This window comes from Schistocerca serialis, chromosome 9, assembly GCF_023864345.2.
Source record: "Schistocerca serialis cubense isolate TAMUIC-IGC-003099 chromosome 9, iqSchSeri2.2, whole genome shotgun sequence".
NCBI classification, from domain to species: domain Eukaryota; kingdom Metazoa; phylum Arthropoda; class Insecta; order Orthoptera; family Acrididae; genus Schistocerca; species Schistocerca serialis.
In genome coordinates, this window is record NC_064646.1 from 238,900,942 (window position 1) to 238,927,230 (window position 26,289).

Sequence of the window (26,289 nt, forward strand, 5' to 3'; positions counted from 1 at the left end):
CAAAGTTTGTCAAATGTTTTGCTACATGAAAAATCTAAATATCGTTGTCTAATACTGTGTAAGGTGTTAATACAAATAGTACCCAAGATTGGTGTGGTTTCTCAATTTGATGACGTCTACTTTGTCACTGTCTGCTAGATAAAACAAAACAGGCCTTTCTGCCACTGCAGAAATTGTAACACACATCAAATAAACGAAACTGTTCTGGCACAAATGGTCATTTTTATACCAAGACAGAATATAATTCACGAAGACCAACATAAAATGCCTATTAGGCCTACTACAAGAAAAAAGCCTTATGTTAGAAAATAGTTTCACATTTCATTCATACGCTCCAGTTTCTCGAGCATGAGATGGAAAAGTAGTAGTATGAGATTTTTGTATAAATTTGGAAACGTCATATTCTTCCCTAATTTGTGTGATGTCCCCATTTCTTCTACTTCTTACAGAGTGTGTACAAAAACCAACAGGGATGCGCATCAAAATCTTATGCGTAATCAATAGACCAACCTGTGCTCGATGCTAGGCACTTTGTGAAACAAGGTTTTTTTCTCCTCAAGAATATGAATTTGGTGCCCCCCCCCCCCCCCCCCATAGATCTGGCAATCTGGCAGCTTGGGTGCAGCAGTAAAATATTTCCCAGTTGCATCTAGCTGCTTGCTGCGACTGCTTACACAGCCAACCCACATTTCTGTAGCCAGAAATGGGAGAAGGTACTACTCATACGCCACTCAACTGCGCATGCGCATGGGCCCGATGAAAAAATTCCCGGGTTTTTCCCGGATCTCCCGATTGTCCCAGGTCGTATACACCCTGGATAAATTTAGTTTACAGTTTTTAATGAAAATTTCTGACACCAGTAAGCTATTTTTTATTTGTTTGAAGCTAGATAATAGGAATTTTACAACAATAGAAAATCTAGGGTGGAATGCCAACAATATGACATACCCCAGGCAGACATATTTAAGGTACATTTAAAAGTAGACTAAGCTACCACACAAAATTCTTCAGATGTGAACACACACACACACACACACACAGACGCACACACACACACACACACACACACACACACACACACACACACACACACACACACACACACAGATCTTTGGGGGCAGGTGGAGAGAAGATGTGAAAAAACGTTAGTGCCTACAGAGACTTAATCGATTCAGTGTACTTGATGAAGGAATACGTACAGAAATGAGTGTAAACAATATAAACAAACGTGTACAAAGACAAAACAACAGGCCTAAAATTGCAAAGTACCAAAGTTAAAGTGAATATACATTCAGACAGTCATGGATGTGGCCTAGTGGAAATTTTATGTATTGAACATGGAATAAATGCTACTTCTTCTGTAAAACCAGGTGCACCAATGGCTGAAGTAACAAGAAACATAAAAGATGCAAAATTGTGTTATTGTAATGGTCATACTGTAATAATAGGCGGGGGGGGGGCCAATGATGTATATAGCAATGAATTAATTAAAACCACAAATAATTTGAAAGAAACCCTGAGTTGCAACAAGATGTGTCAGTAGTTGTTGTTGGAATTCCACACAGACACGACCTGATAGAAAGTTCTTGTGTGAATGTAGAAATTACTAAGGCAAACAGACAGTTCAAAAAAATATGTTAAGCATTCCTCAACACACATTTCTTATCTGTTGATTTCTTGCAGAGAGAAGACTTTACTAAACATGGTTTGCATTTGCATGCAAGTGGAAAGTCACTCCTTGGACATAAAATTGTACAATTGCTACATAAAAAAAGAATACAGAGACCATTGCTATAGTGGGTACTCCAACATCAGCAGCAGTACCCAGTCCAGTAACATCACATACAGCAGAATCCCAAGCAACACTACAAGCAGCTTCATTTACAGCAGGCTGTTCCAGCTCGTCGGCTCCGTTGTGAGCCGTGGAGCGCTCCCTGCTCCATGGAGCTGTGTCGCTCGCTGTAACCATTCAAATGGGCTGGCACGCCAGCAAGTGGCACGGCTGGATGAGGCAGGCAGCAAGGCAAGCGTTTTGATGTGCCAGCTGCGTCTTACAAGATTGACAACCTCATACTCTTAGCTGCTACGACGTGGTGACATGCTAGACCAGGAAATACGATGTTCAGGAAATAAGTAAGAAACAACTGTTTTACAAGAAGTTGCATATTAAATTTATTGGGCCTCTGTAGTTTGACGCCTGATATTTCCGATCTTGTAATGAAAAGAAAATGTCAAAGTGTTCGCAGCATTGATGCGGAGGATGGCCTACATTGTTGCATCCTGAAGAAACGGTCGTTCCTTACTTTTTACTCTTTTCATTGCTGAGAAAAGCTGCTCACAACAATATGTAGATCCAAAAATGCAAATGATCTGAGCAGTATTGTTGTGAAGCTTGGGAAATGTTTTTCGCTTTAATGAACGATACCATCATGACAAATCCAATGTGTTGTAGTACCTCTCTTTCAACAAAGTTGAAATTTGAAAATCAATAATCTCCAATTGAAGTGACGATGACAAATCATCGGGGGAAACTGAAAAAGGAGTGCTGAACACCTTAAGTTCCATTTTCAAACTAGTGAGGTCTTGGAATCGTGTTTCAAACGACATGATGAGCTGCTTTCACTTTGCTTGGTAGTAGCCGAAAGTAGTACCTTCAGGTAGTTTTAAAGAAGCAAGACGATTGAAGAACGTTAAATGTCCACTTCTCATCTGCCTCTCAAATAAATGTTACTTTTCCAAGAACGCTTTGATCTGGTCGTGCATGTCAACGATTAGCTGCTCTTTGCCTTGCAATGACAGATTTAAATTATTCAGATGCATAGTTACGTCAGCTAGGAACGCCAGGTCTGACATCCATTTTATATCTTTCAGACAACGCATTTCTTCCCGTTTCATTTCGAGAAAAAGGGATATTTCCTCACGAATGCGAAGAAAACATCAAGAACTTTTCCCCGACTCAGCCAATGAACTGTACTGTGGTAAGGTATATCCTCATACTCTGCTTCAATATCTTTCAGGAATCCTTTTAATTGGCGATGATTCATACCGTGACGCCGCACAATATTCACACACTTCACAACATCTTTCATTACGCCACCTAGCTCTACTGTTTCAGCACATAGTGCCTCTTGGTGAATAAAACAATGAAGAGTCAAAATGTCTTTCCGAATTCGTTCCTGAGTTTATTTTTCAAACGAGAAGCAAAACCTTGGTGATGCCCGATAATTTTTGGTGCACCGTCTGTCGCTACAGAACAGAGCTTATCCCACGGCAAATTCATATTGTCCACTGATTCACAAACAGCTTCAAAAATGTCACGTCCTGTTGCAGTGCAATCGAGTGGTACCACATCCAAGAGTTCTTCAGTTATTTGCAGCTCCATGTCGACACCACGCACAAAAACTGCAAGCTGAGCACAGTCCATTATGTCGGTGCTTTCGTCGAGCGCTAGCAAAAATTCAACAAAGTTCTTCACCTTTTTCCTGAGCTGTGTCTCTGAATCCGCTATCATGTCCAGGATTCGCCGAGACATTGTTTGCTTCGACAGGCAAACCCCTTCAATTACCCCTTCAATTGCCTGCAACTCCCTTGGAAACAAACATTCTGCAACTGCTACCATGCACGATTTGACGAGTGGTCCCACCAAAAACAGCTTGCCACTCATCGCAATAATGTGAGCGACCCTGTAGCTTGCTCGAATTTCAGATTCAATAGTGTTTTCTCCGCATTCATTCACCTGAAAATTATAAACGCATTACAGAACACAAACTATGTTGCATGTTTTGATACCTCCGGACACAGATTATTGTATCAGTTGCGAATGCATGCGGCCAGGGGGCAGTGAGTTCGCTTTCCCCCTCCAGTCAGGTTCCGAGCTGCCACAGTGAGTGCTCCGGAGCGCTCCGGCTCCCTGGAGCTCGGTTGGAACAGCCTGATCTACAGCATCACCAACAGTGCCAGCAATGAGTAATCCAGGAACCACCACAACAGTCTAAGCAACAACAGCAGAAGCCAAACCAACACTACAACCAGCTTCAGTAACCACTTCACCAGAACCATCAACAGCAGCAGCAATAATTTCTGGGCTACCAATTAGTCCAGTAACAGCAGAAGCCCAACAAACATCACAATCAGCTTCCTTCACTGTCTCTGTACGTAAATCCAACCACAGAAAGCACAATGCAAAGTTTTCTGTTTAAATACTATATAAACAATGTTCTTACATAAATATCTTTCATCAGCATGAGAGGAAGAAGTATAACATCTTATTCTGAGTGAACAATATGGCACACCACTAGTGCAGTTCTATCAAGTCAACAAAACATTTTAATACTTTGCTAGAAATAGCATAATAGCCAGAAAATTAATACCATTTAATAACCAGATGAGTATTGTAATGTCTTAGCAGTGGTATTTTTGAAGTTAGGATCTGCTGGTGTTGCAAGCAGTCCTGGAGTAAATCTAAAGCATTTGTATTTGGTGGTTTATTAATGTGTACAATGATTGCTGCCACTGTGAGGAAGCAATCATTGAATTTTGTGGTCAGTGACTTCAGTGACTCATCACTTCTTCAAAACTACTCTCTGAGGACATAATTTCCTTTGTTTCCACTTAATTCCTATCAAAATACTGAATTATTTTACAACACAGGTAGTTTTAGAGTTTTGACTGTGATATACATTTTCTTGTGTTTTTAATACTTGCTTAGAGCCTTGATTTGTCTTTTGTACTTTTGGGCTCAGAGTTTTTCAATGAGAAATACTCAGGAAGCATAACTGCTAGTGTACTGCCCACAGAACGGAGATATCCAGTTTAAGTCTATATTAGGTAAATAGTTTTAACTTGTCAGGTAAAATGACCACAGTATATTCCCTAAATAAACTAAATAAATTTATTGTCACTGTACTCTTCAGCTTGTGTAAAGCATAGCTAACTACTATAGATAAAAATCAGAAATAAGGAATAACAATATGGGGCAATTAGCATAAACTTTATTGTATAAGTAGAAGCTGCAATACTGTATTAAATAATATAAAATAAAAGCTGCATGCAAAATATTACCTGTTTTCTGGCATTTTAAGAGCTTGTGATATTGCAATCTGCGTTTCATCCATCCACTGTGTTGCAGCGTAAACATCCATACCATCTTCTGTTGGAATGCATACAGCACATTGGGTTTCCATTGTGTAATGATACTGTTTGCCAATGTCGAAGCTGCCTTTAATGACATGTTTTGCATTTTTTCTTTCTGAAATAGTAATTTTTATTCAAAGAAATAAAACAATAAAAGTGTACAGACTCTCTCTAAATCCAGTGAATTGTTCTCTTTCTCTCTATCTATCTATATCTTTCTCTAAATTTTATTGAAATATGTCAATAAAATTTTATGTCACCTTGACACATCATTCAAAATTTATTTCATGCTGTGATTTATGATGATTGTTTCTCAGTATGATTGACTGGTGATATGTTCTGGAATTATGAGAATCCAGTATTGCAGATAATGTAATTGTCAACTAGTTTAGAAAGTCTCATAACACTGGAACTTATCATTCCTACTTCACATTTAAAATGTAATAAAATTTTCATTTATGTGAAAGTACTTGCGCCTTCAATGTTGTTATGTATATATTAATATTCTTTGTAAGTTGTCACCTGACATTACAGAAACAGTTAGTTTCCTGTAGTTGTGTTCTCTGTATTTTGAATGAGTGTTAGGTTTTTAGACATTCTCATAGAAAATGGAATGAGTTACAAAAACCTTGTTCAAACTACCACTTGATCATTACAGATCTTCATTATGGAAGCATTGTAACAGCAGTGATACCAGAAAGGAAGGTTAATGGATGACAATGAGTGTGCCATCAGTCTATGTCCTATAATGTAATTTGTTAGTGACTCATTTTTATTTTTAGTTCATTTCTTAAAGCAACCAGCTATTAAATAATTTTTTTCACACAATGCAAAATTTTGATTTTCATTTACTTTTAAATGGATGCTGAAGTATAATTTAGTCATATTCAATTGTAAAAACATGAAATGAAAGTTGTTTCAGATGGAAGATGGTAAAACTAAAAAAAAATCTCAAACATATTTTATAATTTTCAGAAACATCTCTTATTATTATCTTCACTTTCTCAGACATTAAGTCCGGTTAAAAATGGAGTGACGCGGACCTTGATCAAGCATCACTTCCTTTTAACTGTACGGTATGTGTTATATTGCATTTAGGAACTTTCGGGTAATTGAACATGTATCAATAATTACGGATTTCTGTAGTTGTATATATATGTTTGGATGTAGCTGTATTGCATTGATGTACTGGTGGATATTGTGTGGTATGACTCCTGTAGTTGATAGTATAATTGGTATGATGTCAACTTTATCCTGATGCCACATGTCTTTGACTTCCTCAGCCAGTTGGATGTATTATTCAATTTTTTCTCCTGTTTTCTTTTGCATATTTGTTGTATTGGGTATGGATATTTCGATTAGTTGTGTTAATTTCTTCTTTTTATTGGTAAGTATGATGTCAGGTTTGTTATGTGGTGTTGTTTTATCTGTTATAATGGTTCTGTTCCAGTATAATTTGTATTCATCATTCTCCAGTACATTTTGTGGTGTATACTTGTATGTAGGAACGTGTTGTTTTAAAAGTTTATGTTGTAAGGCAAGCTGTTGATGTATTATTTTTGCGACATTGTCATGTCTTCTGGGGTATTCTGTATTTGCTAGTATTGTACATCCGCTTGTAATGTGATCTACTGTTTCTATTTGTTGTTTACAAAGTCTGCATTTATCCGTTGTGGTATTGGGATCTTTAATAATATGCTTGCTGTAATACCTGATGTTTATTGTTTGATCCTGTATTGTAATCATGAATCCTTCTGTCTCACTGTATATATTGCCTTTTCTTAGCCATGTGTTGGATGCGTCTTGATCGATGTGTGGCTGTGTTAGATGATACGGGTGCTTGCCATGAAGTGTTTTCTTTTTCCAATTTACTTTCTTCGTATCTGTTGATGTTATGTGATCTAAAGGGTTGTAGAAGTGGTTATGAAATTGCAGTGGTGTAGCCGATGTATTTATATGAGTGATTGCCTTGTGTATTTTGCTTGTTTCTGCTTGTTCTAGAAAGAATTTTCTTAAATTGTCTACCTGTCCATAATGTAGGTTTTTTATGTCGATAAATCCCCTTCCTCCTTCCTTTCTGCTTAATGTGAATCTTTCTGTTGCTGAATGTATGTGATGTATTCTATATTTGTGGCATTGTGATTGTGTAAGTGTATTGAGTGCTTCTAGGTCTGTGTTACTCCATTTCACTACTCCAAATGAGTAGGTCAATATTGGTATAGCGTAAGTATTTATAGCTTTTGTCTTGTTTCTTGCTGTCAATTCTGTTTTCAGTATTTTTGTTAGTCTTTGTCTATATTTTTCTTTTAGTTCTTCTTTAATATTTGTATTATCTATTCCTATTTTTTGTCTGTATCCTAGATATTTATAGGCATCCGTTTTTTCCATCGCTTCTATGCAGTCGCTGTGGTTATCCAATATGTAATCTTCTTGTTTAGTGTGTTTTCCCTTGACTATGCTATTTTTCTTACATTTGTCTGTTCCAAAAGCCATACTTATATCATTGCTGAATCCTTCTGTTATCTTTAGTAATTGGTTGAGTTGTTGATTTGTTGCTGCCAGTAGTTTTAGATCATCCATGTATAGCAAATGTGTGATTTTGTGTGGGTATGTTCCAGTAATATTGTATCCATAATTTGTATTATTTAGCATGTTGGATAGTGGGTTCAGCGCAAGGCAGAACCAGAAAGGACTTAATGAGTCTCCTTGGTATATTCCACGCTTAATCTGTATTGGCTGTGATGTGATATTATTTGAATTTGTTTGGATATTAAGTGTGGTTTTCCAATTTTTCATTACTATGTTTAGGAACTGTATCAATTTATGATCTACTTTGTATATTTCCAATTTTTGTAGTAACCATGAGTGGGGTACACTATCAAAAGCTTTTTGGTAATCAATGTATGCGTAGTGTAGCGACCTTTGTTTAGTTTTAGCTTGATATGTCACCTCTGCATCTATTATCAGTTGCTCTTTACATCCTCGTGCTCCTTTGCAACAGCCTTTTTGTTCTTCATTTATAATTTTGTTCTGTGTTGTATGTGTCATTAATTTCTGTTTAATGACTGAAGTTAATATTTTGTATATTGTTGGTAGGCATGTTATGGGGCGATATTTAGCTGGGTTCGCTGTGTCTGCTTGATCTTTAGGTTTCAGATATGTTATTCCGTGTGTAAGTGTATCAGGGAATGTGTATGGGTCTGCAATGTAACTGTTAAATAATTTAGTTAGATGTGAATGTGTTGAGGTGAACTTCTTTAACCAGAAATTTGCTATTTTATCATTTCCAGGGGCTTTCCAATTGTGAGTAGAATTAATTGCTTGGGTGACTTCATGTTGCAAAATTATCACTTCAGGCATTTGTGGTATCATCTTGTATGTGTCTGTTTCTGCTTGTATCCATCGTGCATGCCTGTTATGTTGTACCGGGTTTGACCATATGTTGCTCCAGAAGTGTTCTATGTCTGTTATGTTTGGTGGATTGTCTATTTTAATGTGTGTGTTATCTATTGTCTGGTAAAATTTCTTTTGGTTTGTGTTGAATGTTTGGTTTTGTTTCCTTCTATTTTCACTTTTTTTGTATCTTCTGAGTCATTTGGCTAATGCTTGTAATTTCTGCTTCTTTTCGTCTAATTGCTCTGTCGCTTCTTGTTGTGAGATTTTATCTAACCTTTTTCGTTTTTTTTCTGAGATTTCATTTCTTATAAATTGTGTTAGCTGTCCGATGTCTTTTCTCAGTTTTTCTATTTTGATCTGTAGCCTGTGTTGCCATGCTGGTTTATGGCTATTACACGGACCTGATCAGCTAGTTGTTGTTCTGTTAAAAATTTTAATTCTGGGTATCTGGTAATAAATGTTGTATATACTTGTGATCTGTATCCAGTTGTGTTGGTTCCTAGGTTTGTTGCTTGGTAATAACAGAACATGAGGTGTCGATTAACTTCATCTGACCATCTCATCCTCTGTCTTTGCTTTCCTTCTAGGGTGGTTGCAGGAAGCATATCCTGCAAAACACCTCTATTTGGATTTAAATCATTTTCCAGTTGGCTAGCAGTGTCGTTACCATTGTGGGCGGGCATAGGGTTCAAGCATCGTCCCCGACCATGACGGCGCTTGTCCGAGGCTTCTTTAGTTCTGTCCTGAACCAACTAATCACACTAAAAGGGGGGTTAGCCCTATTAGTGGTTTGTTCTTTTCGTCGCCTTTTACGACTGGCAGAACATACCGGAGGCCTATTCTTTTCCCGGGCCTCCACGGGGACATTATTATTATTATTATTGTTATTATTATTATTATTATTATTATTATTAGCATAAAATGGGGTGACTTCAAAAATTTTATAATCATTTCTGTAAATTAAACAGAAACTTCTCAAGATATTGACACAAAATTTTTGAGAAGTTGCAAGATATCTTGTAGACTATGATAAAGCATGTCCTGTACACTTAGCTTTTTTTTTTTTTTTAATTTTTCACTGTTCAGTTTCTCCCCTTGGGACAGGGTTGCTTTGAACATTTGTCTATTCTGTGGTAGGCATGTCAATTACTGTTAAATGGCAACCCTATCATATGAAATAGCATGGTATTTTGCATATAAATGTAGTTTTGAAAGTAACTTATTTAGAAAAATTTGATTATTTTTTATTAGGTTTCTTTAATTACCTGCAACTTTTCATATGATTATGGCTTTATTTTGCTAATAATGGAAATGGGTGCTGAGGTACTTATGAAATAAGAAAATTATTTAAAAACAGATCTTTTCAAAACAGTCTGTATGACTTTAATAAAAGTAATGAAAAAAAAGTTATCACATTTTTAAAAAATATATCTGTAAACACTCTACAGGGAAGGAAGTCTCCAGGAAACAGTGTCCACTCTAGGAGATGTCATAGGCATCAAATTTAATCTCAAAATGAAGCCTTCCCCTTGTATCTACCTTAGGATCAGCTGGAATCCTACAAATATCATCTTTCTCAAAACGTGACACATCGGGAACATTAGGTCACACAAAGAAGCCTCATCTGATTCCACCTTTGAATGCCATTTCCTCAGAAATGTAATTTTATCATAAGTAATAACATGTCCAGCATAATATTCTACACCTTTCTTTTGAGGAAACTTCACTAAAACATATTTTCCATCAATTGATCCACTGTAACTTGCAGAATCTAAAGCCTTATATGCTTGCTCTTCAGCTTCATACTCTTTAAGTACACTGTTCTATCTGTAACTGTCTCCTTCTTCACTGTTATCACACCCACTTAGGTTTTTCAACAATTCATTATCATGCAGCTCTTCATGACTTGACTCTGTAATTTGATTTTTCTTTCTTCTTTTTCCTTCTTTGGAAGAAACTGGCAGCTGTTTAGATGGGCGACCCCTCTTCTTCCAGCTCACAACTGACTCACCTTGACTTGTGGAAGGTTGTGCTTGTTCATAGAAACCCTCTACACAAACACAAGCAACACACACAACAACAACCATTAGCCAGCACTGATCAGCTGATGTGCCACAGAATACGGAAAGCACTGTTCAAAGTCATCCCTTGAAAGACAAGCATTAAAATTTAATTTTTTACGCCACCAAAGAATAAATACAACATTTTATGCTTTCTGTAAATGTTCACTCAAGTGCTAATACTGCTCATAAAAACTCATTTCAAATGCTAAACTCAAAAATACTTCTACTAATGGACAAATGTTTTTGCGGTTATGAAGGAACTTCCATTTCCAGAAAATTATTTTATTTTCTGGCATTGGTATGCAACGTTATTTCATATCATATGAAAGTATTGATTATTGGTGATATTTAACGACTCTGGCATTAGTTCCACATTTACAAACTAGAGTGCAGCATTTACTTTAAATAGACGATAAACTGCTGTTCCACATCACCTTGCCATTCAGTCAGCCAGCTTTACATATTATTATTTCTACAATTCTGTATGCCACTTATAAGTTTTGTAAAGTCAGACATCAAAAGTATTAATTACATATAAAATTATCTTTGCTTGTACGACTCAGTATGCCATCTTTGCATAGCAAAATATATTGCTACAGCCTTTGTCTGGTTGCTGAACTTTTAGGCATTTCTTGTTGAGAATGGGGTGCTAATTGCCAATGTGGTCATTTTTAAGGAAGAGTTTTTGTTATTAAAGATGTGTGATCTTCAAAACAAAGTATTAGATGATGATAATAATCAAGCAAAAACTCTTTGCAAAAAATCATTTTAACATCAAAGCATAACACAATTTATGACCCAAAATATCTCCTCCACAAGCAGAAACCATATTTCTGGATGTATTTGCCAATGAGAACCATTCAGGAAACTACAAAGAGAAGAAAAAGATAAGTATGCAACAATTTTACAAGTTTTTCGAGACTTGATGACAATTACTCACTCTTCTTTATGTTCTTTAAGTATTGAGAATTATTTACACAGACTGCACCAATGCCCACCACTGAGATTTCCTGAACAATTTTAAATATTAGCTTTATCACATCACAAAACAGTAGATTAGAATCTGGAGCAACTATATCAAAAATATCCTATTTTAAAATGAATGAAATTTGTAAATGCTTTTCATATGGAAAAGTAGTACACTTATCACAACAATGTAACACAGTTTTGATTTGTTATAGATGTAAGAAAATAGGTCTTCAATAAAATGAGTGTACTATGGGAAGTTAAAGACATTGCAGGCATGCAGTTACTTCAAAAACCAAGAAGAAAGTTTAGTAGTTATAAATAAACTGGCCTGTAATGAGGGGTTTATTGACAGTGGTGTGCCACATCATAAAATATATGAACATGGTTGGTACACCACATATGAAACATTTAAAACTCCAGGAAATACGTACAGTGCTAAAAATTGTGTACAAACCGAAGCATTTGGTGTACAATGAATTGATGTACAGGTATTCAGTGCACAGAAATGGACTGAATGATATTTGAAGATATCTGGTATTTTTCTATACAGATTTTGCAACGCATTGTCTGGTAAGAAAACTGCACAAAAAGAAATAGTCATTGATATTTTTCAAAAACAATACTGCAGTTGCTGTCTGCTGTGTCCAGTGGTGAAAATGAATTTAATCATTTGGCAGTGAAGTTGTTTGTCAAGAAAAGTATTGTGTTTAATATATGCACCAGTTTTTGAGGGATTGTGTTATAGAGACAACAACTGATAGCAGTTTATATGAGAGATGTGTCCATGGTAAAGATCAGCTGGAATTTGGTGAAAGAGTGCAGAAATGCACTAAATCTGATGACTTAGTATGTGTACGTGTTTATGCACCAATTGAATAAAATGATTTGCGGGGTCACCTGCACTTTCATGTTTTTATAGAAGATTTTCAAGTTTTAGAGGAGCATATCTTTTGTGACATAAAGATGAAACTAAAGAAAAAATTACAATTGTTTATTTAAATGATGACGATTATGGTTGAATTTGTTGTGAAATAACTGTATACAAGTGGTAGCAGGGAGTTCCATAAGAAAGATGTACTTAAGTTTGCTGACACATCTGGACTGAAACATTCAATTACTGGACCATGTACTTCGTAGCAGAATGGAGTTGCCCAGCAGGCAGATAGAGTCCTATGTGATGGTCTGCTCTGCCAAGCACCTTCCAACAGCATTGTGGGATGAGGCAATTCTGGCTGCATCATACAATCTGTATTGTACTGGGCCCACAAAAAAATCTGCTAACACTACAATAGGGATATTTTTGAACATGGAAGGTAATTTTAATAATTTGTTGGTAGCTGGAATGAAATACTATGCATGAGTACCCATGTAAAAAATGGAAGAAGTATCATGTTAAAATTTGAAAAGGATATAATGAGTGGTTTTGATTTTTATAAACATCCTGTTTATTTTCCCAAAAAAGGTGTTTGTGCAAAGATGGTGCAAAATTCAAGGGAGAGGGTAAGGAGTTATTCCAGTCCCGGGACTGGAATGACTCCTTACTCTCTCCCTTAAAACACACATCCTTTCGTCTTTCCCTCTCCTTCCCTCTTTCGTGATGAAGCAACCTTGGGTTGCGAAAGCTTGAAATTTGTGTGTGTGTATGTGTGTTTTTTATTGTGTCTATCAACATACCAATGCTTTCTCGTTTGGTACGCTACAGCATCTTTGTTTTTTATATATATTGATACACATATTCATATTCTTTAGAAGGATGTCACTTGAAATTACAGAAACTCTTAGTTTTGTTGGGTTGTGGTATGGAAGTCTGATGATATTTTAAATATTGTTTGTCCTTTTGAAGTTTTAAAATAAAAATTTTATTTTAAAAATGGTATGTGATGTTTTACCAACAACATGGCAGACTACTATCTTTTACATTAAGTTATGGCTTACATCCATAGTCCATGGGTAGTAGTTGTCATGGACAAGAAGTTACAGTGTGGCTTCTGACACTTGATAAATACGCTAACAACAAATTTTACAGTAACTTTTCTTATAAGCAAATCATCCATATCTCTATTGTCACACCACATATTGAAAATAAAATTTGGAGGAAAGCTATATAAATGTCTGCCCACTGTCTTGGAGAATCCTAAACTACATTTGCATTGTTAATTAAGGAACCCTATATGTTTGTAATCAGTAGTGTGTTCCTCGTGTCATTTGAGTTTTTTGTACATCCCAAGAGCCAGTCAGTTAACTGTTGCTTTCACAACTACACAGATATGAAGCAAACTATCACAAGCTGATTTTGTCACATTAAACAGAACTCGTACACCTGTCAGTATGGCTTTGGGTCTGTGGCTGTCTGAACAAATTACTGCACTCATACTATTAGCTGCTGATATAGAAAGAGATAGATTCTTGATGTCAGAATCAGTAACACTTTATTCAAATGCACAGTGAGTTTATTAGTGATAGATGTTTGATATAGATGCTTTACATGGAAGTAGAATCGACCCAAAAACTCAGATGTGCAATAGTCAAAAGCAACTCCATAACCAGTTAACAATAGAATGCTAAAAGTACTCTAAGAGTAAGCACACAAGTGTCATACAATACAACACCTCTGATGCCTGGTGTGGAATCACTTTGATAGTATTACAAAATCATGCATGAAAACCACATGACTTGCATTCCACTGTAGTGTCACTTCTGTCTACTATATCAGTCACCTCTGGGAAAGTGGAACAGTGCCAAAAACCAATCATATTGTATGTCCAGAGGGCTTCTTCACATTTATGGCTGTTTGAACCAATGGTCATGAAGCAGTTGAGACTATATCAGGATTGTGCTGTGCTGTCCTCATTGAAACTTCTTGAAAGAGGTACGGAGGTTTCATGCAGTCCAGTGAGACAGTAGTGGTTTTTGCCATTAATGATAATGTTGAGAATATGGTTTCCTTGTTGCACCACTTTATGTGGTCCTGAATAAGGTGGTTTCAATGGGGGTCAGAGCTTGGTATTAAATATATCTCAGGGCTACTGGCAGTGATCAGTGCCAGCTTTCTGTTGCGGCCACATGTAGTAAGCTTTGCTTCACGCAGTGGAGAATGGCAAAATAGAGGCAGCCAGCGATCACAGCATTGCGAAGTATGCGTGGCACAGATAGCCCTGCTGACAGTTGCAGTTGCATTGTCTGAGAATCTACACAGCAGCAGCCAGGCAGAAGGATCCGCAGGGCTGGGCAGCGACGATGAGAGAGAAACTGTAAAGAAAGCTCAATAAATAATTGTAAAACTCCATGCGGTCTAAGCCTTTGGCACAGCCACTGTGTCTGCTGCTAATGAGTACTGCAGAAGTCGTAACAACTGGTCATCTAACATAACAATTCTATCACCCCAGTGCTGGTTGGGTGACATCTCATCATTCTATGATGCACAGTGCCACAAAATTTAGTCAGCTGTATGAACAGGTCGGACTCAAACAGGTGCCCATGATTTTCCATGATATGTGAAGGACAACCAAAACATGGCACCCAAGTAAAAACAAAGACAGAAACTAAGATCTCTGCTGAGATGTTGTTTACTGGTGCAGCTTCCAGCCAACAGGTGAAACAATCCATCATTGTTAATAAATAGTGGTGGCTCTTTGATGGAGGTAAGAGGACAAAAGTACCAATACGAACATTTGCAAATCGAACTGGTGTATCCAGGAAGATGCCCACTGGCACCTGCATGTCTGTTGACTTTGCTGCATTGATATTTAATACATGTCCATGCCCAGTCTCATCATTCTTTGTTGACTACAGGCCATGCAAAACAATTGTAGACTAGTTATGTCATCACAGAAAAACCCAAATGGTACAGGTAATGTATATTATCAGAAGCACACCTCCCAAATTCCATGGGTAAAAAGGATGAGATTTGCCACTAGAGACATTGCAGTGAAACTTGGCATCAGCACTGGGTATCACTACTATCTGAAGTCCAAGCAATGATTCAGAGTCTTCAAAAAGGTCGGGCAACTCCTGATCTGATTGTTGCACTGCCATGGGTTCAGTGAAATCTGTCAAATGAGTGGTGCTGTCAACATGGGAGAGGCAGCCAGCCACTATATTGTCTGTTCCAGAAATGTGTTTTGTGACTTTACTATACAGATAAATGTAGACCAATTGACTATGCTGCTGAGGTGAATAGTTCATATTATTTTGTCACAAGCCATATGAGAGGCTTATGATTGGTAAAGATGGTAAATTCTCTAGCCTCCAGTTGAGATCAGAAATATTTAATGGCTTCATAGAATGCTAAATGCTCTCTGTCATAGGCACTCCATTTATGTAGCAACACAGAGAGTTTGTGACAAGAATGCTAGCCGCTGCCAAGCTCCATCATGAAGTTGTTGCAGTGCTGCACCTATTGCTGTCTGACTCATGTAAACTACCAACGCCAATGGTGCACTTGATTCTGGGTGTGTGTGTAATGTCATGTGTGTTAAATTCTGCTTGACTACTTTGAAAGCTGAAATCATTTCATCTGGTCATGAAACTTCTGAGTTTCTCTTGCTCTTTTGACTGGTGAGTGCCGCTGTTAATGATGGTTGCAACTCTGCTACATGTGGTAGATGTTCGTGATATAAAGTGAGGACACTGGGGAAATGAAACAGGTCTTTGCAGATCTTTGTCTGTGTCATCTACAGGATAGCTTCAACTTTCACCAGCAAGGGTAACAAACCTGACAACATAATCCTTTGACCCAAAAAATTAACTTGTTGCTGACAGAAGACTCACTTTTGTGCTATTTAAAATGATCCCATACCATTCCTATCTTCTGAGCCCTCAGTAAGATGCTCCTGATACTGCTCCAGAGAGATAGAAGGCATAAGATTTTCAGAAAGATAAGCAAAGTGAAAGTTTAGCCCTTTTAGCTTGGAGCTGATGTACCTTTGCCTTTCATAGACCAACAGTTGTGAACTGACTCTAAAAAAATGCCAAAAGGAGTGATAGTGGCTGTCTTTTGTATATCTGATTCTGCCACTGGAATCTGCATATATGCCTTTGCACAGTCTAAAACAATGAATATAGTCATGTCACATAATTATGTTCCCAAAGTGATGGTACACGATTATGACTGGGCACAGTTCTGGCACTTAGGGCCCAATAATCACCACAAGGGCACCATGCAAAATTCTTTTTTGGTACCAAGTGTAATGGGGACAACCAGGTACTACTCAATGGCTGCATCATGTCTTCACAAACCATGCTGTCAAATTTTACTACTGCTATGGCAAGTCAATCTGGTGCCAAGTACCTAGGTTGGCATGAGATGTGGACCTTCTGTAGTCCGTGTGTGATGCACTGTGTTGTTGCTCTTGGAGGTTTTGTAAGACCTGGGTATTTCTTCAGTAAGTCGGAATACTCACTACTGCTATCTTGCATGGGTTTAGTCATGTGTACTGCCACATCTTGACAAAAACCTTCAATTGTCAACCCAGTGACACTCTCAAAAAGTCACATACTTGCCATGTTGGGGAGCAGTTGATAATGTGCCAAAAAATCTGTGCCTGTTTTAGATTCTGACTGCATGGAACTGTAAAATCCCCCATAGAGCCACACTGTAGTCTGAAGACTGGGCTGATTCGCAGCATACCATACATTAATATAGTTGAATTGTTGGTGGCTGTCAAACAGAAGGGGATGTAGGGCCACTTGCTGTGCAACTTTGTACAATAATTAAGAACCAGTATGTATGTGCGGCAATTGGGTGACATGGATGCCCTGAATCTGGTTAAGTGTAACAAGAATCACAAGCAAAGATCATACAGTTATTTCAATACATACAAGAAAATTACTGAAGTTATACCACATGAAATAGTTGTCTTATTCTAAAATTTGTCCCATTACCATCAGAAAGATTCACAGTTTATTAAAAACTTACTTCCAGTATCAGTCGGCTTAATTTCACCAATCACCATAACTCTGCTTTTATCTCCAGATTTAAGGGCATCTCTCAAGTGAATGATGGGTTCATTTACAACATCATAATTTATTTTCACCAATTTGGCAGCTTCATCTGCAATTGCATGTGACTCTGCCACAATCACCCCTACTGGCTGTCCATTGTACTTTACATTTCCAGAGCAAAATATCTAGGAAGATAGTAGAAATGTTTCATTAATGTGATGTGGAGAAACTTGCTTGGTTTCTAACAGCAAAGGTTGTACTCTGTATTTTAATGGTTTTTTCATTGATCTTACCTCCTCATCAGTAAAGCTGGTCACAGATTTTGGGTAAAAGTTGTTGTTTCCTGGAATATCTTTTGCATCATAATATGCTACCACTCCAGGGACAGCCTAGAACATTGGCAGGGAGTTCGTATAAACAATATGGACGGAAGGCATTAGTGGTTGCTTTTATGTGTGTTAAGAGTAAAGTAAGAAAAAGAAAAAAATGGTTAAGATTTAATGTTGTGTTCACAATGACATCAAATAAGAGAGGGTGCACAATATCACATAAGACAAGGATGGGAAAAGATATTGCTCACGTCCATTCTTGTCTTTCCTCAATAAATTTTGGGAAGCTAAAAATAAAAGAAAACCTATATCTGGATTTCTGGAGAGGGATTTTAACATCACTATATCAAAAGCAAGTGCAGTGTCTTTACTATTGTGTCACAAGCTAACTTCTGTGACAGTTCTGTATAAGGCACAATGCACAGATTTTGAGATAATGTGGATGCCCATTTAAAATATGAGTCACAGTGACATATCATATATGTAGTCCACCTGCTGAGCTGAGTGGTAATGAACTTGCCTCCCATGCAGCAGGTACGGGTTCGATTCCCGGCTGGGATGGAGATTTTCTCTGCTCATGGACAGCATTGTTGTCCTTGTCAACATTTCATCCTCTTCACTGGCACAAGTTGCCCAATGTGGCCTTGACTGAAATAAGACTTGCACTTGGCGGCCAAACTTCACCGGATGAGGCCGCCCAGCCAATAATGCCAAACAACCGTTTCATTTTTCATCGTATAAGTAGAAATTGTGCACTTTGTTACTCATGAATTTTCATCATGTTTAATGACCTTTACTTATTGTGCATCCATGATAACACAGCGTTAGTAGAAAATCATCATTATCAGCATCCATTTGTGTACTTTTTAAAAATTAAGAATAGTCTATGGTTTTTAGTCATATTTATAACAATTTAACTACAAATTGGAAAAAAAACAACAATTAATGTTGAAATATCTTACATTACTTCCCTGAATAAACTCCTCTAGCTTGCCTAGTAAACAGACTTGCAAATATTGAGTTCAAACTCTCAACTTGTTACACTCAGTACATAAACAAGTTAGGGTACAAACTGCACCAAACATGGCTCAACCCCCATACACAGAAAATAATGAGAGCTATCACAAAATTGTTGGGAGTGTTTATGTACAAATGCTCTTTATTTCATAAAGGAGCTTGATGCTGCCCCAGGAAGCCAAAAGCTGGTTCATAACAAAATATAAAATAAATACTGTGTGTTCCACTTTTAACAAAAGCCCTTCCTATTCTGGAAGATGTTTTGACCCGAACAAGTACTATAAAAGAGCCTGGAAGATTCCAGACATCAAGAAAACAGACAGAATTACTTTTTTTCATTGACAATGAAAATGATTAATGGAAGGCTATAATATTAAAATGTTCTCCTATTGAATGCACTAAAATCTCTCTTGACATAAGACATAACATTTTTGTGAAATTAATACTGCAGTACTTTTATGCAGTATACAGCATCAACACTTACCAAAGCATCACTGGGATCTGTGTCTCTTATGTGACCATTTGCAATAGATGTAACAACAAAGGCACAATATAGTTCACCTGGCATGGTTGGCAAATCGTTTACATACATTGCTTCTCCTGTAATGATAAAAAATAACTTTAAGGGGCATACATGTCTTTGTTAATTCGTTTTGTAATCTTACTAAGAGCTGAGATGCATACATATCAATTACTCAAAAGTTTTTGAATGTTTTTAGTATCAGATAAGTTATTTATTGTTCCTGAATGTAAATAGATGAATTGATTTTCAGTGTAAATATCAAACTCCAATCTTCCTTTCATGTTTTTATTTGTGCTTGTTGTTTAGTTGTTTCCGAATTTTTGTCCACTACAGTGTGATGCATTACCAGAGAAGTGTGATGCATTACCAGAGATTATACTAATATCATCATCAATTACATATAAAGTACAGGTTTCTGAGTTGAACACTGCAGACTCCCACACCATTTATAGTATAACATTCCTAATTAAGCAATGGAAAGTTCAAGTTAGAATATCAACAATATTATGAAAGAGATACAAGAGTTATTCAGAAAGTAACTTCATGTCAGCCATGAAATGGAGCCACTGTGAAAATCAGAAATGGTTTATTTACAACAGCTAGCTACAATTTCCAGCTACTTACAAGGTCTGTTCAAAAACTCTGGAAATTTGTCCGTGACCTTTTTTGTAGCATACCTTTAAATTATTGTGCATGGTCTCCTTTAAAATACTCTCCTTGACAACTGATGCACCACTCCAAATGCCATTCCCACTTCCAGAAGCAGTCTTAGTATGCAGAATGAGATTTTTCACTCTGCAACAGAGTGTGTGCTGGCTGATATGAAACTTCCTGGCAGATTATTACTGTGTGCTGGACCAAGACTCAAACTTGGGACCTTTGCCTCTACCAAGAGCACTTGCCCGTGAAAAGAAATGGTGCCAAGTCCAAGTCTCAGTCTAGCATACAGTTTTAATCTGCCAGGAAGTCTTATATCAGCATACACTCTGCAGCAAAGAGAAAATCTCATTCTGGTAACATCCCCCAGGCTGTGGCTAAGCCATGTCTCCGTAGTATTCTTTGTTCCAGGAGTGCTAGTTCTGCAAGTTTCACAGAAGAGCTTCTTTGAAGTTTGAAAGGTAGGAGACAAGGTACTGGCAGAATTGAAGCTGTGAGGATGGGTTGTGAGTTGTGCTTGAGTAGCTCAGTTGGTAGAGCACTTGCCTGCAAAAGGCAAAGGTCCCGAGTTCGAGTCTCAGACCGGCACATAATCTTAATCTGCCAGGAAATTTCATATCAATGCACACTCTGCTGCAAAGTGAAAATCTCATTCTGGAAACATCCCCCAAGGCTGTGGCTAAGCCATGTCTCTGCAATATCATTTCTTCCAGGAGTGCTAGTTCTGCAAGTTTTGCAGAAGAGCTTCTGTGAAGTTTGGAAGGTAGGAGACAAGGTACTGGCAGAATTGAAGCTGTGAGGACAGTTCATGAGTTGTGCTTGAGTAGCTCAGTTGGTAGAGCACTTGCCCACAAAAGGCACTTGCCCGAAAAAGTATTGGTCTAGCACACAGTTTTAATTTGCCAGGAAGTTTCAGTCTTAGTACACATCTTGCTGGATCATATACAGCAGTGTTTACAAATTTTCTTTTATCTCATCTATCATTGCAAATCTTCATCCTTTTAATGGGCTTTTCAACTTTGGAAATAAAAACACATCTGCAGAGGCCAGGTCTGTAGAGTGTGGAGGATGAGGCAGTGCAGTGATTTCATTTTTTGTGCAATAGTCATACATGAACAGGGGTGAACATGTTGGTGTCTTATTGTGATGCAAGATCCATGAATTGTCTGCCACATTTCAGGCCATTTTCTTCTTACATTTTCTTGGTAGTACCATCGATTAACAGTTTATCTCTGTGGCATGAATTCACAATGAACTAATCCTTCAAAATCAAAGAGAACTATCAGGATGGCTTTGACATTTTGCCTGACCTGAAGAGCTTTTTCCAATCTTGGAGAACCTTTCCTGTTCCATTGAGAAGATTGGACCTTAGTCTCAACATCATAATCACAGACCCATGTTTTATCACCAGTTATGATCCTCTGAAGGAATATCTCATTCTCATTTGCATGATCCAAAAGTTCTTCACAGATTGTCTCTGATCTTGACTCATGAGCTGTGGGATGAACTTATTATTCTGTGCTGCAAACTTCTGCGTCTTCCTTCTTTATTTGTTGTGGTGAGGGAACCGACACTTACAAATAAAGTTTAAACTGATGTGAATTGACAGATGAGGATATTAACATTATTCCAGAAGAAATTATTGATGTATATGAGTTAAAAGAAATTGTGAACATTTTTGCACAAGTTTAGGGACGTGAAAATGAGGTTCAAAATAGCATGTAATTACAAAATTTGCAACAAAAATCCAAGGGAACCAAACAAAAACAATTAAATGAAGTTAAGTGCAGCATGAGTGAAATGAATAACAATATTCAGTCCGTGTAAGAGAAATTAAATAAGATACTAGCAGAAATGGGGAGAAAGCTAAGATTTGAAATAGGGAGAAATTAACAGGGATGTGCTAAATTACATGCTGAGGTACAGGAGGAATTTGTTGAACTGGATGAAAAATGCGGGGCTGAAAATTCCAAATTGGAACAAAGTCTGAAAGGGGAATTGGAAAGGAAGTCATGTTGGGATAATCAAGAATGTTAGTGAAGTACAAATTAAAGTGAATAAATTAAAAGCTGAAGTCAGTACTATGACAGCAAAGAAGATTGAAAACTTAAAAAAGAGTCAATAGTTGCTTTGCTGGAACAGGGAAATGTGGGCAGTATCATAAATATGCTTCCATAAACAAAGTTCAGAATTTGGATAATAAAGGAAAGCAACAAACTGTCAATTGTGTTTCATGTTGTACATTGAAATTTGTGGGTGGAATGAGTGATGTATGAAAGGTTAGATGTATTAAAGAGGTATTGGAAGGAGAAGATTTCTCATGGGCTAACCAAAATCAGTACAATTTTGTTACCCATAAAGATTCTGAGAGGTAATTTTTAAGTAAATGTTGGGGAGAGGTAAAACAATCCAGAATTCAGAATAATATTTTACATCAGAAATGCTTACAGACCAGATTAGAGAAATACAAAAGATTTTTTGTGAGGGAAATTAGGAAGCTGGCACATCTGGAGAAGCTAATGAAGTCATTAACTGTCATTTCTACCTTACAGAAGAGATTGACTGAAAATATACTGATGGATTTCTTAAGTACTCCAGGAGATAATGTAGATTTATTCACTGATTACGTAGTGAATGTGGATAGTGCTTACTATTTAGAACCAGAAAAAAATACAAAACAGCAGAAACCATTACAGGGATGGGAGATGGAATTACTAGAAAGTCAACATAAATTTTCACAGAAATTTCAGGAATGATGGTAGGAGAAATTGGGGGCCATATAATAGAATGGATTGCAAAAGGCCACAGTATGAACATGTTGGAGGAACAACTGGGGGAATTTCATTTTCCTGGTTACCATAGACAGGGGTAAATGCAGTCAGTAGAGAAATTGTAAATGAAGCAGCAGTTCTGAGCAATGAGAAGGGAAATGGCTGCCACAGATATTAAAGTAGAGTGTAAAAAATTATCCTGGGATAAATAAAATAAATATGAAATCATAGGCAATTAATGAGGAACTTTTTAGTGAACTTGATATAGATGATAGTAGAATTTTTCAGTCTAATATCTATACAGCAGGGGATGCAAGTGTTAGTGATGTAAATATGGGGATAAAGTGTGTTTAATTAAAAATGTAATGTTGTTGATGGAACTAATAATAAGACAAATGATTCATAAAGAGGTAGAATTCAGTGTTACAACCATGGAAGACACTATAGATAACTTGCAAACATTGAGTAGGACCTAACTGAGGAAGATACTTTGAGAAAAATAAGGTAGGAAAACTACAATGCAAAATTAAAATAAATATACAAGGTTTGAGAATGAAGTACTTCTGGATTCACTGAGTGAGATTAGTGGAATCTCTGACATATGTTATGAACATCTGAAATCCATTATAAAAATTACAGAATTGCCAGTTATTGTAATAGAGATTAGAGGTGCAACAGATAGGTGAAATAAACCTGTAATGACACAGGTATTTCCGTGTCACCACACAGAGTTTTGTCACAACAATATGGTTGTACCTGATCTACATATGAATTATATTGCTGGAATGGTTGGATGAGTAATTAGGAGCTGTACTACTCTGTAAAAGACACCCAGTAAATAGAGGGAAGAGAGCTTAATTTGATGCTGGAATATAATGAGTCATTAACTGGAAAAATGATGGTAGCATCACTGAAGTGGATAGAAAGGTAAGAGAAAATAGTGAACAGTGGAGGAAAAACTATAGAGATCTGAAGAAGACAATCTCAGAAATTAATCTCAAAACTGAGACTATGGAAGGGATAAGGGAGAGATAAAGGGAGGAGCTGTATGATCTCCTGCGTGAACATAATGGTGTATTTTTTTAAGTGCCAGGAAGGGTGAAAACTTTGAATGTGCTATAATTGTCAAGCCACATGAATCATTTATGCAGAGACCATGCCCTATAGCTATTGCACTAAGGAAGGCAGTTGAAACTGTACTGGAAAGAGTGCTGTAACTAGGTTAATACAGAGACACAATAGTGAACACAAAAATCTAGAAGTTGTTGTTAGGAAGAAGGAAACATCAGTGAGGGTAGTGTTAAATGCTACACAGTTGAATACCATAATCTCTAGGGAAACTTATCATCTAGAAAATATTGATGACCTGCTGCATCAGTTTCACAATGCTGAAAAAATGCCAAGTGTTGGTCTGACGTCTGGTGTCTGGCAAAACCACTGGCAAAGAACAGCAGGTAATATACTGCTTTCAAGCACAAAGGTATTTGTTGCCAATTTAAAGAAGTTCCATTTGACCTAAAAGTCTCTATGGTAATTTTTATACAGGATTTAGATTATGTTTTAGGTAGGGATGTTATAAGGACATTGGCAGTCTATGTTAATGACATTTGATGGGCTCTATTGACTGGGAAGGTGAGTAACATGTAATGAGATAAGTGATATGTACAGTTAGAAAGGATGGCATGAAATTAGAACTAAGCAAGTATGAGTTTGCAAGGAGGTGGACTGAATTCTTGGGAATGTTATGGCACCCACTGGAAAGGTCCCAAAGGAAGAGAGGACAGAAGTTAAAGCTAAATGGCTTGACTCTTATAACAAGAAACAATAAGTCTAATATCTACTAAAATTTATCAGAATAAGTCTAAATACACCAAAATAACCAAGTCACAGCAAAAACATGCAATTTGGTTGTGGACACAGGAGAGCACCAAAAATTTTTAGGAAATAAAGGACAACTTGAGTGACAGCAAATTACTATACCACTCAGATCCATCCTTGCCTTGCTGTTGGTTTACTGACAGCAGAGATTGTGGTTTGGATGTGGCATTGTCACAGAAAAAATGGTAGGTGGAAATGAAGGACTGGGGAGTATAGTTTTTGCATCAAGAACACTCTCCAAATATGAGCAGAGGTACTGGATAACTTAACCAGAGGTCTTAGTTACTGTGTAGGCATTCATCAAATTCAGAAATTATCTACTAGGTCAGAAGTGGTTGCCTTCACTGACCATAAAGCACTGAGGTATTTCTGTGAATGTAAATTTTTGAACACCAAGATAATGAGGTGGTCCATGTTCAGCCAGTAATTTATCTACAGCATCGAATATAAAAGGGAAACTGAGAACATCAAAGGTGATATACCTTCTCAAGATTGCCAGTAGGAGACAGGGATGTTTCACAAGAGGACAAGGAGGAAAATAAATAATCTGGAATGTTGGATCATGTAGGGGACATGAGAAGATCACAGGACTCAGATCCCAAGCTCAAACAGATAAAGGGGAGAAGTAGAGGAGAAAAACTTGGATAAGCAGCACAAAATAAATCACGGAATTTTGTTGAGAGGTGCAAACTACAGCTGCGATGTGTGTAAGTTATGTTCCCTGAGAATTATGCCAATGATTTAATTCAGCATGTCCACTAGAGCTATAGATACTATGGGCCACAAAAATTCAGTGAAATAATAAGGGAAGAGTCTCTGAGTTAATAAGGAAAATGGCTGTGTTCAGTAAAGTGGTCAGACAGTACTAAAACAAATTGAGATCAGTGATGTTTTTCAGAGATTTAAGGTCAACCAAGCACACAGTCAATGATATATGCACTGTATAATACCTAAGAATGCCAGATATCTGCTCGCTACTGCTCTTTTTGTCCCACTGCCATCTTTGAGAACTGGGTGTGCTCTACAGGCTGTACTGTAGCAATAACCATAGATCTTGGATGCAATATCTAATTCATTTTGAAACTACAGTGAACTATTTGAGATATAGTTCAATTGGGTCTTTGCCATGGGATATGGAGTGTGGCACAAGGGCATTGACTATAATCTCAGAAACTGTTGTCTTCCCCCACAGAAAAAGGTGATGAGAGAAGAGCTGGAATCATTGGTAAGTGAGAACATGAAAAACAAAATACCATGAAAGGAAGGTGGAGGTGACAGAAATAAAATCTGGGGACCTTCATTTGTAAGAACAAAGGAGAAGTCAGACAAACACAAAAAAAGATACAAAAAAATTTCCTATTTATATTTCATTTTTATATTTTACTGATTTAACAATTGATATCATATCAACTCTGTAACAAAACATCAAGTCAATACCTTGATAAATATTCACCTTATTTTGGTATGCTGATCAGTGTTTGTCATTATTAAAATTACCTAAAATAACTTACATTTGAGCAATGGGAACTCCAGATTGGAATTTCAATTATATAAAAGAAAAAATAGATCGCTAGCCACCATAAAATAAATATGTTGAATTGCAGGCAGGC

General features: G+C 37.0%; 1 protein-coding gene across 1 annotated transcript in view; it reads right to left on the bottom strand.

The window, feature by feature from the left end:
• LOC126419511 (xanthine dehydrogenase/oxidase-like) overlaps positions 1–26,289 on the bottom strand; it is a gene marked incomplete at its 5' end in the record, with an annotated part of 297,321 nt that overhangs the window by 91,557 nt on the left and 179,475 nt on the right. The window contains 5 exon segments of the mRNA XM_050086701.1: positions 5,062–5,244; positions 10,537–10,561; positions 17,506–17,689; positions 17,798–17,893; positions 19,335–19,450. Coding sequence (XP_049942658.1) covers positions 5,062–5,244; positions 10,537–10,561; positions 17,506–17,689; positions 17,798–17,893; positions 19,335–19,450 — 604 coding nt within the window.